Source organism: Opisthocomus hoazin, chromosome 2, assembly GCF_030867145.1.
Source record: "Opisthocomus hoazin isolate bOpiHoa1 chromosome 2, bOpiHoa1.hap1, whole genome shotgun sequence".
NCBI lineage: Eukaryota > Metazoa > Chordata > Aves > Opisthocomiformes > Opisthocomidae > Opisthocomus > Opisthocomus hoazin.
Window position 1 is genome coordinate 31,601,138 of NC_134415.1, and position 12,773 is coordinate 31,613,910.

A 12,773-nucleotide genomic window follows, 5' to 3' on the forward strand; every position below is an offset into this window, starting at 1 on the left:
CGATCTAAATTAGGTTTCAAAGAGTGAGGGTCAGGATCTATTAAAGGAACAGGGATTCCAAGTGCTTTTCTGGGATGAAATGATATCCATATTGAAAGTCTGAAAGTAATTTTTATCAGAGTCTATTAAATACTGCACTCCTTTCCTAGTTTTTATGAGCTCTCTTACCCATGAGTAGCTTTCAGAACTTTTATTGAAAATAATATATTTAATTATTATCCTCAGATAAAATATACTGTTGCCATAAGTTACTGTTATTTATATTATAGCAGCTTATATCTGTATATATCCATATGTAATGGATATTTCTTGAAAACAGCCAAGTTATTAAAATTGTTTCAAAATCACTTTCAAAATTATTTAAAGATTTGCCGTATTCTTGGAGAAATAGAGAAGATCTGCTTCAGTGTTTTTTAATCATATTTAATCAGTAAAAGTGACAATTGAGATACAGAAGAAGACTTTGCAGAACACCCTTGCTCTGAAAACTAAGCGTTGAATGTTTGGTAGACTAAATCATCATCCTTCTCAGGGAGAGAAGTAGTACATGCAAAAATTCTTAATCCCTTGTCAATATGCAGTTGGTCATTATTTTGTCTGGCCTGTCATAAAGCGTTTAAAAGTAGATGCCTGGATTAGGTGTGCTTCATAATGAATACTGTCTATCACTTTGATCATGTTTCCACTTTCCTGTTTGAGCTAAAGAATGAAAAGTATTAGTGGAATTTTGTGATGCTCTTCTAGGGTTTTGAACCAAGAGGGACAGCCATAGGACAGAGACTGGTCACATGGAACAATATGGTGAAAAATACAGGGTACAAAGCAACACTTGCAAACTATCCTTTCAAATATGCAGATGAGCAAGCTAAAAGGTAAGAATTTGTATTAAAAATGCTTTTTATGTTATTGGAGGTTTTTTGTATGTACATAGCACTTGCTCTATTAACGGAAGTTAATATATATACTGCCACTGATTTCAATAAATACTGAATCTGATTATCTACAATTCTTAAGGTGTTTCACATTGAACTAGATAATTGCCATTGCGAGCTCTTTAAAAGAAGTGTACAATTTTAGTTTTCTCTTTGAATTACGGATATTTTCAGTACTGACCTCAGTGTAATTTTCTTTGAAGTATCTAATTTAAAGAAAAAAATCAATGAATGTTTCAGTTTTTGTATACCAAAGTCACATTGATAAAAATATGTCTTCTCATCTGTAAGAGCTATAAAGATGTGTGACTTGTTTGGATGCTCCTTTTATTAGCAATTCTTTGTGAGGTAAAACTATTTATTCTGGTTTAGTCATCAAGATGACAGATGGTCAGATGATCACTATGAAAGAGAGAAGAGGCAAGCAGACTGGAACTTTCACAAGGATACTTTTTTCTGCGATATTCCAAGTAAGTGGAGAAATGATCTAAGGAAGGCTAAAAACTTCTGCCACTTGAAGGATTTCTGAGCTCTTCTGTATATTGTACGCCTTCTTAGGAGAATATTTGTTGCTTAGTATATTCAAGGTAAGCACCTTCTTTCTGTGTGCAGAAGTCTGAAGAAATGGGGCTGAAATGTTGTGTTCCATTGGTTCTTCCTAGGAAGCAACTGTATTTACTTAGTGCTGCTTTTAAGTGGTTCGATTTCATGTAAAGATTTTTATTAGTTATTGGTAATGCTGATCATTGTAAAAGCCGTGTTTTGTGTATAACTATAGAGGTAGCACTTCATTCACACTAGGGAAGTTGTGTTTTAGCTGTACCATTAACTTAACTCTAAAAAACCTAAATCAAAATACTTATCTTGTATATGTCCTAAAAGAATCCACAGATCATATCTTGTCCGGAGTGTAGGGGTTTGTTTAGGAAGGAAAAAACAAACAACACAAAAAGCTACACACACACAAAACCTCAAACAACACACGCACACACACACACACACACACCCCCCCCCGCAAAGAAACAAAAATCAGACAAAAACCCGACTTTAAACTACTGAAGGCTTATGAGGCTTTATAAGTTAGGCTAGAGGACAGAAAAGACAAAGAAGTCTGTATTGACTTTTTACAAGGCATGCTGCAAAACCTTGATAAGTCCTGTTCTGGCAGAGAGCGTGCATTAGCAGATGTAGATCTTGCCTTTTTTCTTATAATGACCTGAGCTGTTTTGCAGCTACTTCAATGTGTGAGGGCTGATAACGGAGCACAGAAACATAATTGTGAAATTATTTGTTTATATTACTTGATCTGAGAGAGCAATGACCAATAAAAATTGGGGTGACAGATTTATGATTCCCCCCCCCCCCCCCCCCCCCAATTATGGTATGGCCTTACATCTAAATGAGAGGATGTGAGCAAGGTCATAATTTCTGCTTCTGTGAGCAGAACCAGATTAGACTGAGCAGATCTTGTGTAAAGAAGAGGAAATGTACTTCAAACTCTACTGAGCATTAACTGCAGCTTAAAGCAGAATTAAATCCTCTTACCCTGCTTGCTGTTTATGCAGAGTCTCCCTCTCATGCTTCGCATTACTGTTTCTGCATAGTCTCAGTTGTGGCAGTCATGAAGGAATTGTGCTTCTATGAGAAATTTGCCAGTCCATTATGTAAAGAAAACAGTTGATTTCCTCTTGACCCATATTTGTCATTCCTGGTATCTTTCTTTGCTTCAGGATCAGCAGATTTCAGTTTCCTTGATCCTAAGGCACAGTCAGAGATCATAAAGCGCTACCACTGAGTCTTTTCATTACAGTCTTGTGAAAGGCAAAAATCCTACACATTCACAGCAGTGGGAAAATTTCAGCCTTTTGGTTTTTGGAATATTCTAATTAACATGGTAATGCTTCTTAACCCAAAGTCCCATATTGCATTACGTGGTGTCATGTATTTGTGCTTGTGTATATGTTTCCCTTGTTAGCTATGCATAAAGTTCTCACTGCCACTAAGTAATTGCATCCTTTCCTAAAAGCTGTCTTCTAATAAATGGGATTTAATTTGTAATTTAGGCTGTATGTGTCTAAACTGTAGAATTCTTAAAAATGGCCTCAAGGATATCACAACAATTTGCACTGCAGTCATTTGCTTCTGAAGCAAAAACATTCTTGTAGAAACAGCTTTGTAATTATTATTTATATTCTCAAATGACTTACTAAATCAGCCTTTGATTACTATTATCTGTGCACTACCATTATGCTGTGCCAAGAATTTAATAGTTTGCTGATTAGATCTTTTGATATTTATTTGTCATATTTCAGAAAATAGTTTGCTTGAATAGAAGTCTGTAGAGCTTCTAAGTGGTATGTAATCCTGAAGATGCCATATTTACTATAAGCACTTTAAGGAAACTGAAACTTTAATGTGGAGCGAGTCTTACAGATAAATAGCTCATCTTGAAAAGCGGGTGGATTCCCATGACCTGACAAAGATTTTTATCTGCATCATTTGAATGGTGGGATTTTGTCTCAGTCTTTGATACCAGACACACCCAAATAATCCATAAATTCCCCTCCTGTAATTTCAGGTGATCGCTATTCACGAGTGGTGTTTACATCAACAGAAGGAGAAAATTTGTGGAATTTGAATGCAATTAAGTCAATGTGCAATGTAGATAACCTGAGGGTAAGTAAAGATGGAATTTAATTTGTTTAACTTTCAGATAGGAAGCATGTATTTGAAACTTTATTTTGCTGTCCATTGCAACCCAGTTGCATATGAGAGGACTTCACATTGTTCACATCCTTTTCAAATGGTCAGCCAGCAAGCAAAGTTAAAACACAACTTTCGATTTGTACAATCAGAATATATAAGGGATTTTGGGTTTGCTACTAATACTATCCAGAATGGGGTGGAGGAGGGTTGCTTCAGAAGTTTCTTTGCAGAAAGGACTATCTTAACTTTTGCTGTGTGTTTACTCTTAGGATATTATTCCATGGGTTTTTGTTCTTGTTTCCCAGCAAATAATTCCATTTTTCTTGTTTCTTCACCTTCAGGTGAACTGGCTGCATCCTCATAGCATATGCAGTTTTCTCTGACAGGCAGTGGCTCACTCGGCTTGGGTGGGTTGTTTGGGGTTTTTTTTTTTAGATCAAAAAAGGCTAGGTTGGACATCAAAGTAACATAGATGCAGTAGCTAGAAATATAGCCCAATTAATTAGATGTGGATAGTGATAATTTGAGAGTAGTAATAATTTTCCCTTTAAAACTGAAAAAAAAGAAAGATGACATTTATGGGCTTGTCTGTCTGGCCCCATTGTAATTTTTCTTGGCTTTCCTTCAACTCAGGACCTTGCACAGTCAAAATAATGATTGTAACAGCCAGCTTCAGAGGCTACCATAGCTTCTTTTACATGCGTTAGTTTACTTAGAAGATAACTCTATCTGAAATCAATGTCCAGTTTCAACTGATGGAAGTTAACTGACAAAGGCTAAAATAAAATAAGCGATCAGATGGTACATTTGTAAAATATAAGCTTGACACTTGCTGGAAATGAGTACATTTCTTCCTTTGAACTGCTGAGTAACCACAAATTTTTGTGTACTTGTGACTTTGTATGGAAACAAAGCAATTTGGTTTTCTTCTATTCATAATGGTCCATTTATTTCCAAATTTTTCTCCTCAGAAACAAAAATAATCATAAACAATTAACTTCATATTATACCACATGTATTTCATGAGGAATATTTTCCTTATTAGATTTGTTTATCATTGCTTTTTAGACCACTGTATTAATGTAGCGAATTCCCAAGCAGCTTTCCCTAACAGCTGGCATTTGCCTGATTAAAACATTGAGCTGTACTGAAACATGGTATTGTAATGAATCTGCCCTGGCAATCTGCTGATAGGCGTTTTGTCCTGGTTGGCCTCTGCTGGTGTAAGTTTTGTCCTCACATGCTCATGAAATGTTCCTGATTTCCCCATCAGAGATTACTGCACCTACAGGATGGCTCATGTGGTTACCATTTATCTCTTTCAAGCAGAGTGAGCCAGGTGAGCAAAGTACAGTATTTAAACTAACCCAGCTCAGTTTTGAATGAACTGAGCTAGGGAGTAATCCTTTGCAGCCTGCTCTAGGTGACCCTGCTTCTGCAGGGGGTTGGACTAGATGACCCACAGAGGTCTCTTCCAACCCCTAACATTCTGTGATTCTGTAATCATATCACCAGGTCAGTCAGGAGATATAGTGGAGAATAATCTTTTACAAGGGTAGAAATTGAGAGCTGGGGAAGCTATATTAATCTGTGCACTTAACTGTAGATGTTTAGTCACACAGACGGCTAATGCAGGTAAATCCCAGGTAGTATAGATCATTGCAAAGCAATGCAGTCCGAATAAGAAAAATATTTCTATATAATAGAATAAAGACAGTTAATTACCTGTGAAGAATAATCTTTCTAATGGTTGCATTACTCTCGAGGAATTTATCTTTTTTTTTTTTTTTTCCTCCCTATATGCACAGTTTGATAATAATGTATTATTTCAAATGCTGCTTTACTTTCTGGGGGAAGGATGAAACAACTTAAAAACACAAACACCACATATCTTGTGTCCATAAAAATAGCTCTTCCATTGCAATAAGAACACATCAAAAAATTAACCGTTGGCTATTTCAGCTACACCTACAGTTGTGTAGATATTTATAAATACTGTTGCAGATAATGTTTCTATGGCTTTTTTTTGTTGTTATTTAAGTAGTTATTTAAGAGTATAGTAATTTAACATCTCAGCTGAGCACAACAGTGCATCGTGAGCAGCACTGATTTTTAGCTAGTTAGTAGACAAAACAAATTGATATGGTTAGCTTTTGCAATTATTGCTGGTGTATATTTGTAAATTTGTAATAAGAATTGGATACAGCTGAGAGAGGGCTGAAGTTTTTTTCATTAAATTTTTAAAAAATGCTTGTTACTTACAAAGAACATGTCTAAATAATTTGAACACTTTCTAACAATTTCAAAGCACTTCTGACACTTCTTAGAACTCATGAATTGCTGTGATATGCTCCACTTCGGAGCGCTAAGATCTGCTAGCAGCCAGTCCCTGGAGAGGGTGCTGACTTGCACTGCAGCTGTCGGAAGAACTTGATGACTGCAGTGACCTCCTGGTCTTACAGACTCTCTTCTGGCTGTAGTTATTTTTATTGTTGAATTCATGCTTGTTTAGGGCCACAATTCTGTTGAAATAAGTGGCAATGCTTCCTGTATTTGAAGACAGGAAAATCAGATGCTGTCTTCTGGAAATGCAAACCGTAGGATTTATGTATTTTTCTGATGATAAGCAGGATTTCAGCAGCAACTATTTGCTTTAGAATGAGCTAAGAATATATCCCCTGTGCGTTAATTGTATTCCCATCTGCTTGTAACCGCTTTAACTATATGTTTTACTGACACTTAGGGGCTCCATCCTGCAGCTGCTCAGCATATGGTAGTCCTATAATCTTCATGGAAACATTATATACAAAATAGCTATGGGAGGTGTTCAAATTTTTTACTACTTGAATAAGAAGAGCCATTTCTTTCACCTGTTAATTACAGAATGTTTTTCCTATAAACCGTAAACAACTATTTTATAAACTTCAAAGACTGGTTCCCCAAACCCATGTACTTGTGATTCTCAGTCACTGCGTAGATCCGTTTGGACAGACCTGTCCACAGATACAGCATGCGTGCAGGTTGCACAGCTTGGGTTCTTTACTTGTTCCAAAATAAATGAAAACGTTGCCAGTGGCAGAGCCAGTCTGGCAACAGCAAAATGGCCTTTTCAGTTCCTTTGGATCACCAACAAAGCCCAGTGCTACAATATAATAACATTTTACATAGTATTTTAATGAGCTATCCGGAGCTAAATTTTGTGTTTTAATTTGTGATTTCCAGCTGCCAGCTCATTTTTACTTTATCTTTGGCAACAATTACTTTACCAGTGAATGTTTATGGCCTGCAGCAAGTGTTGAAGAACAGTCCCATTTTGAACTCGAATACATAGACCAGACAATACAATCCTTTCCTCCCGATTTGCCTATTATATCCTCTTAGGATTAACCTGGAGATGTGCCATGAAAAATACAGATATGCTATTCCAGTGCTTCCTTTTATTTAGTAGGTTGTTCAGTTTTTCCTGAGTTTGCATGCGTGAGTGTTTTTATCTGGAAACAATCAAATGTGAATTATCCTGTTTTTTTGGAATCCCAGTTTGTCATTGTTCAGAAACTAGATGACAAAATGAAGTCCATATTAAAGCTTTTTGTAACTGCCATAAGAATCCCCAAGTGCTGTTTTTTTAATCTGCATTTTAAATAATTGCTAATAAGAAACCTGTGCAATTTTGCTAAAAAATAGCAAAGCGGTATATTTCATATCACCTAAATTTAAAACATACATGGATAATGGTTTCAGTGCCCAATCCTGTAAACTCTGAAACACATGGCTTTATTAATGTGAGTGTACTAACATGTGTGCATTCTACGTGACTTTATTAAGACTGAAATTTTACATATATCTAAATATTTGAAGGATTATTTCTAATTTTTCACGTATAACAAGCCATACATTCTGGCTTTAAGACTTATATTCCCTTTGCTCTATGAAGATTGAGTTTTCCCAATGAGAAAATTTCCCTGATCTAACCTTGGTACCTAAGAGTTTCAGTTCTATTTTATAGATACTTTCAATTTTGCCCATAGTGGTTATGGCGGTTTAGCTAAGTCGAGCTCATGCTGGCTTCAGCTAAATCTGGAATACTGTTGAAGTGAAAGAGTATCCACATAAGGGATTAACACTCATTTAGCTAAGGGGATTCCTTAACCTTAAAAAGTCAAAATTGCTATCATTTTTGTAAAGCTCTGGTGGGAGTTCCTAGGCTCTGGGCACTGACAACAGCAGTCCTCCCCCATGACCCAGCTCTGTGCCCTGTCTGCGCTTGCCACCAGTGCCTGCTTGTCCCCGTGACTTCTCTGGCCTTGCTGCTGCTGTATCTTTCTGCACTCCACTCCTGAGTCAACTCTTGGGACTTCGTCCCATGGTGGGTGCAGCATTCAGAGGTGTGACCACTCTCTCTGTGCAGCAGGGCCTGTTTTGGAGTGCTTCATGCCACAGTGGAATTATCTTGTGCTTGTGCCTGGGAAGTGCTGCATGACTTGGGGACACGCAGTGCCTGGGTGGCAGGCTGACCTGGCTGCGGAAAATGTCTGTCAGCGGTGCAAGGGCTAATAAAGACTTGTAAAGTGAGGGTTGTAGAAGAGGTCAGAGGATGGAAGCTGTTGTAAATCTGTCACATCCTTTCTTTCTGTATGCTAAGTCCATGCCTCTCCTAGGAACATCAGTATGTGATTCCAAGCAGAATGAAACTTTGAGGTATGGCTGATTGTTCATTTTCAGGAGTATAGCATGAGATAATAGAGGGGAGTTAACAGTCCTCAGTCTGGGGAAAAAAAAAAACAAAACGACAAAACCTCAGTGAATCTTCAAACAATAGAGATACAATATTCTTAACGCTGCTGCCAATTTTATGCCACAAAACTGATCTACTGGTGGTTTAGTCCGCTGCATGTAAGAGGTTGCTGATCAGAAACAATGCGCGTGGAAACAAGGATTTAAAATGTTAACACAGAGGGACCGTAAGCTGAAGTTTCATCACTGTGGGATTTTATTTTTGTGGGTGAATGTTTCTAATAATTCAGACTATTACTTTAAACTGGATTTTTTGCCCTGCCTGTCTTTCTACAGATCAGATCCCATTCTCAGTTTGGTGATCTCTGCCAGAGAGCCACTGCTGCTTCGTGCTGTCCCAGCTGGACACTGGGCAACTACATTGCTATCCTAAACAACAGGTCATCTTGTCAAAAAATTGTCGAACGGGATGTCTCTCACACCCTAAAGCTGCTTCGCACATGTGCCAAATACTACTACAACGGAACCCTGGGGCCAGACTGCTGGGATATGAATGCCAAAAGGAAGGACCAACTCAAGTGTACAAACGTGCCTCGCAAATGTACCAAGTACAATGCTGTTTACCAGATCCTTCACTATCTAGTGGACAAGGATTTTCTAAGCCCAAAGACAGCTGACTATGTCTTACCAGCTTTAAAATACAGCATGCTCTTCTCTCCGACTGAGAAAGGGGAAAGCATGATGAGTATTTACCTAGATAACTTTGAAAACTGGAATGCTTCTGACGGTGTAACAACCGTCACAGGGATTGAGTTTGGGATAAAACATAGATTGTTTCAAGATTACCTGTTGATGGATACTGTGTATCCTGCCATAGCCATTGTAATTGTTTTATTAGTTATGTGTGTATACACGAAGTCCATGTTTATCACGCTGATGACTATGTTTGCAATAATTAGTTCCTTGATTATTTCTTATTTTCTCTATCGGGTAGTATTTAATTTTGAGTTCTTTCCGTTCATGAATCTCACTGCGTTGATTATTCTTGTTGGGATCGGAGCAGATGATGCTTTTGTCTTATGTGACGTTTGGAACTACACAAAATTTGACAAACCTCATGCTGGAACCTCTGAGACAGTGAGCATCACGTTGCAGCACGCTGCTCTTTCCATGTTTGTCACAAGTTTTACTACCGCTGCTGCCTTCTATGCTAATTATGTCAGCAATATCACAGCAATCAGGTGTTTCGGTGTTTATGCTGGCACCGCCATTTTGGTGAATTATGTTTTAATGGTTACATGGCTACCTGCTGTAGTTGTATTACATGAACGATATCTTCTCAATATTTTCAGTTGCTTTAAGAAACCTCAGCAGAGGGTGTACAACAACAAAAACTGCTGGACAGTGTTGTGCCAAATGTTCCACAAGATTATTTTTGCTGTCTCGGAAGCATCCAGGATATTTTTTGAAAAAGTTTTGCCATGCATTGTTATCAAATTTCGATATATTTGGCTTTTCTGGTTCCTTGCCTTAACAATTGGTGGAGCATATATTGTGTGTGTAAATCCAAAGATGAAATTGCCGTCCTTGGAGCTCTCCGAGTTTCAGGTATTTAGGTCTTCTCACCCATTTGAACGCTATGATGCAGAATACAAAAAGCTTTTTATGTTTGAACGTGTCCACCATGGAGAGGAGCTCCATATGCCAATTACGGTAATCTGGGGTGTCACACCTGAGGATAATGGTGACCCTTTAAACCCTAAAAGTAAAGGAAAGCTGCAACTAGATAGCAGTTTTAATATCGCTAGCCCAGATTCACAGGTTTGGATTCTGCGTTTCTGTCAGAAGTTAAGAAATCAAACATTTTATTATCAGACTGAAGAACAAGACTTCACAAGCTGCTTTATTGAAACATTTAAGCAGTGGATGGAAAATCAAGACTGTGATGAGCCATCTCTTTACCCCTGCTGCAGCCACTGGAGCTTTCCATACAAACAAGAAGTCTTTGAATTATGTATCAAGAGAGCTATAATGGAGCTAGAAAGAAGCACAGGGTACCATTTAGATAGTAAAACCCCAGGGCCTCGCTTTGACCTAAATGACACCATCAGAGCAGTGGTGTTGGAGTTCCAAAGCACCTACCTCTTCACGCTGGCTTATGAGAAAATGCATCAGTTCTACAAAGAGGTGGACTCATGGATTTCAAGTGAGCTTAGTTCTGCTCCTGAAGGTCTTAGCAATGGTTGGTTTGTGAGTAACCTCGAATTTTATGATCTTCAGGACAGTCTTTCTGATGGTACTCTGATTGCCATGGGTCTTTCAGTTGCTGTTGCATTTAGTGTAATGCTTCTTACAACTTGGAATATAATTATAAGCCTTTATGCAATAGTTTCAATAGCCGGAACTATTTTTGTCACTGTAGGCTCTCTGGTTCTTCTTGGGTGGGAGCTAAATGTGTTAGAATCTGTCACTATTTCAGTGGCTGTTGGATTATCTGTAGACTTTGCTGTTCATTATGGAGTGGCTTATCGCTTAGCCCCTGACCCTGACAGAGAGGGAAAAGTAATTTTTTCTTTAAGCCGTATGGGTTCTGCTATTGCAATGGCTGCATTGACTACATTTGTAGCTGGAGCTATGATGATGCCCTCTACTGTGTTGGCGTACACACAGCTTGGCACTTTTATGATGCTTATAATGTGCATTAGTTGGGCTTTTGCAACGTTCTTCTTCCAGTGCATGTGCCGATGCCTTGGACCCCAGGGCACTTGTGGCCAGATCCCACTACCCAAAAAACTGCGGTGTAATGCCTTCTCTCAGACCTTTTCAGGTACCCAAGGAGGCAGAGGTCAAAATAAATCACATACTGTTGGCAAATACCAGCTGGACTCCAGAAGTCAAAAACCAGAAATGGAGCACGAGCACTATGAGCTCGAGCCTCTGGCGTCACAAACCGGTATCTGTAACCCTGCAGAGGAAGTGACTTATGAAGAAACTCATATCTGCTCAGAGCTCTTCAGCAGCAGGCCCCAAAACACATGTATACCTATGCATTCAGCCTATAATAGTGAAGTGAGTAAAAGCATAAAAAACGTTACTAGCTCAGCTGTGCTACAGACATCTATTGACCAACACACCATATGCCCAGTTTTCTCTCAGAGCAGGCAGTGTAGCTGTCCTGATGCGTATAAGCAAGTGGCAGTGAAGTGGAGTCCACACTCATGTCAACAGTTAAGCGATACCTTCTGTTACCAGTGTTCTCCTTCACCAGGAACTGTGCAGATCCAAAGCTCTGTAGCTCCTATAAATGCTTTACAGCAAGCCGCCGAAGGTTACGTGCACCCAGTCCATCATGTCCTCCACTGCAGTTGCCTTCAAGGAAGGCTGAAAAGAACGATGACACAGAACTCTCTGCCTAAAAATTTTTTCCTCCAGTCAGTGCAACAGTTTCAGGCACATCAAAGAATAAATAGGACAGATTCACATTCTCATCAAAACCCAGAGGAAAACGTAAGAACTGTTCCGAAGGTGATGAGCTCCTCACAGTTCCTCTGCCGAAACGCGGGACCTCTAATAGTGCATTGTTCCGAATGTGAGAATGGCGTATCAAATAACCAAAAGGGATTCTGTCAGCAGGCAGACAAGTGTGATGAGAAGGGTGATACAGAAGTGAATGGGGTTGAAAGCAAGAAAGCCTCTCTGTCAAAGCAGAAAAAGAAAGGCGAGAGCAAGATAGATCAGTGTTCTTTGCAGAACGACCGGGTTTTGAAGGCTGACCAAAATGATAAAAAACATCTGCTGAATAGGTCAGTGAGAGAGGCTCACTATGAGGGCTGCTGTGAAAATTCACGCTGTTGTAGCAAGGCTATCGCAGTGAAGTGCAATTCTGTTGACTGTCAAATGCCAAACATCGAAGCCAATGTGCCTCCTATGTTAATGCGCCCAGAACTTTCCAATGAAAGTTTGTTAATAAAAACACTATAATAAATCTTTAATTTGGCAATCCTGTGTCTTTCTTTTAAAAGTAAGTTTAAAACACTAAAAAGGAAAGTCCTGAATAAATACAAATTATAATTTACATTTTGGAATGAAAAATGTATTTTATAGAACAGTAACATTTATACATTTCATAAAGCCTTTACACATAGTAAAACCTGATGTTGTCCAGAATGTTGGGTTTTTTTGCTGTAACTGGATTATGCTTAATACAGTTTTTGTCCCAGGACCTTAGAATTTGAATTCTCCTTACAAACCATCTCAAGGAATAAAGCGTTACAAAGAAACTCTCCCTTTTCTGAAGCCAGGGCTTGTGAGACTGATAGCGTTTGGGGTCGATGGAGGTTGCCACCTTGTCGGAGTACATCATTTGCCTTTATTCCACTGCTTCCTTGGCAGGCTTGTGCG

At 38.6% G+C, this 12,773-nt stretch overlaps 1 protein-coding gene across 6 annotated transcripts in view; it reads left to right on the plus strand.

Annotated features, from left to right (window-relative positions):
- The window catches only part of DISP1 (dispatched RND transporter family member 1), a 92,116-nt gene extending 79,752 nt beyond the window's left edge, over positions 1-12,364 (plus strand). For all 6 annotated transcript variants that reach the window (XM_075413050.1, XM_075413052.1, XM_075413053.1 and 3 more), the window contains 4 exons: positions 745-872; positions 1,305-1,402; positions 3,511-3,608; positions 8,709-12,364. In XM_075413050.1, coding sequence (XP_075269165.1) covers positions 745-872; positions 1,305-1,402; positions 3,511-3,608; positions 8,709-12,353 — 3,969 coding nt within the window. In that variant the 3' untranslated portion in view covers positions 12,354-12,364. The remainder of the gene's footprint in view (positions 1-744; positions 873-1,304; positions 1,403-3,510; positions 3,609-8,708) is intronic.
- Positions 12,365-12,773: the final 409 nt, after the last annotated feature.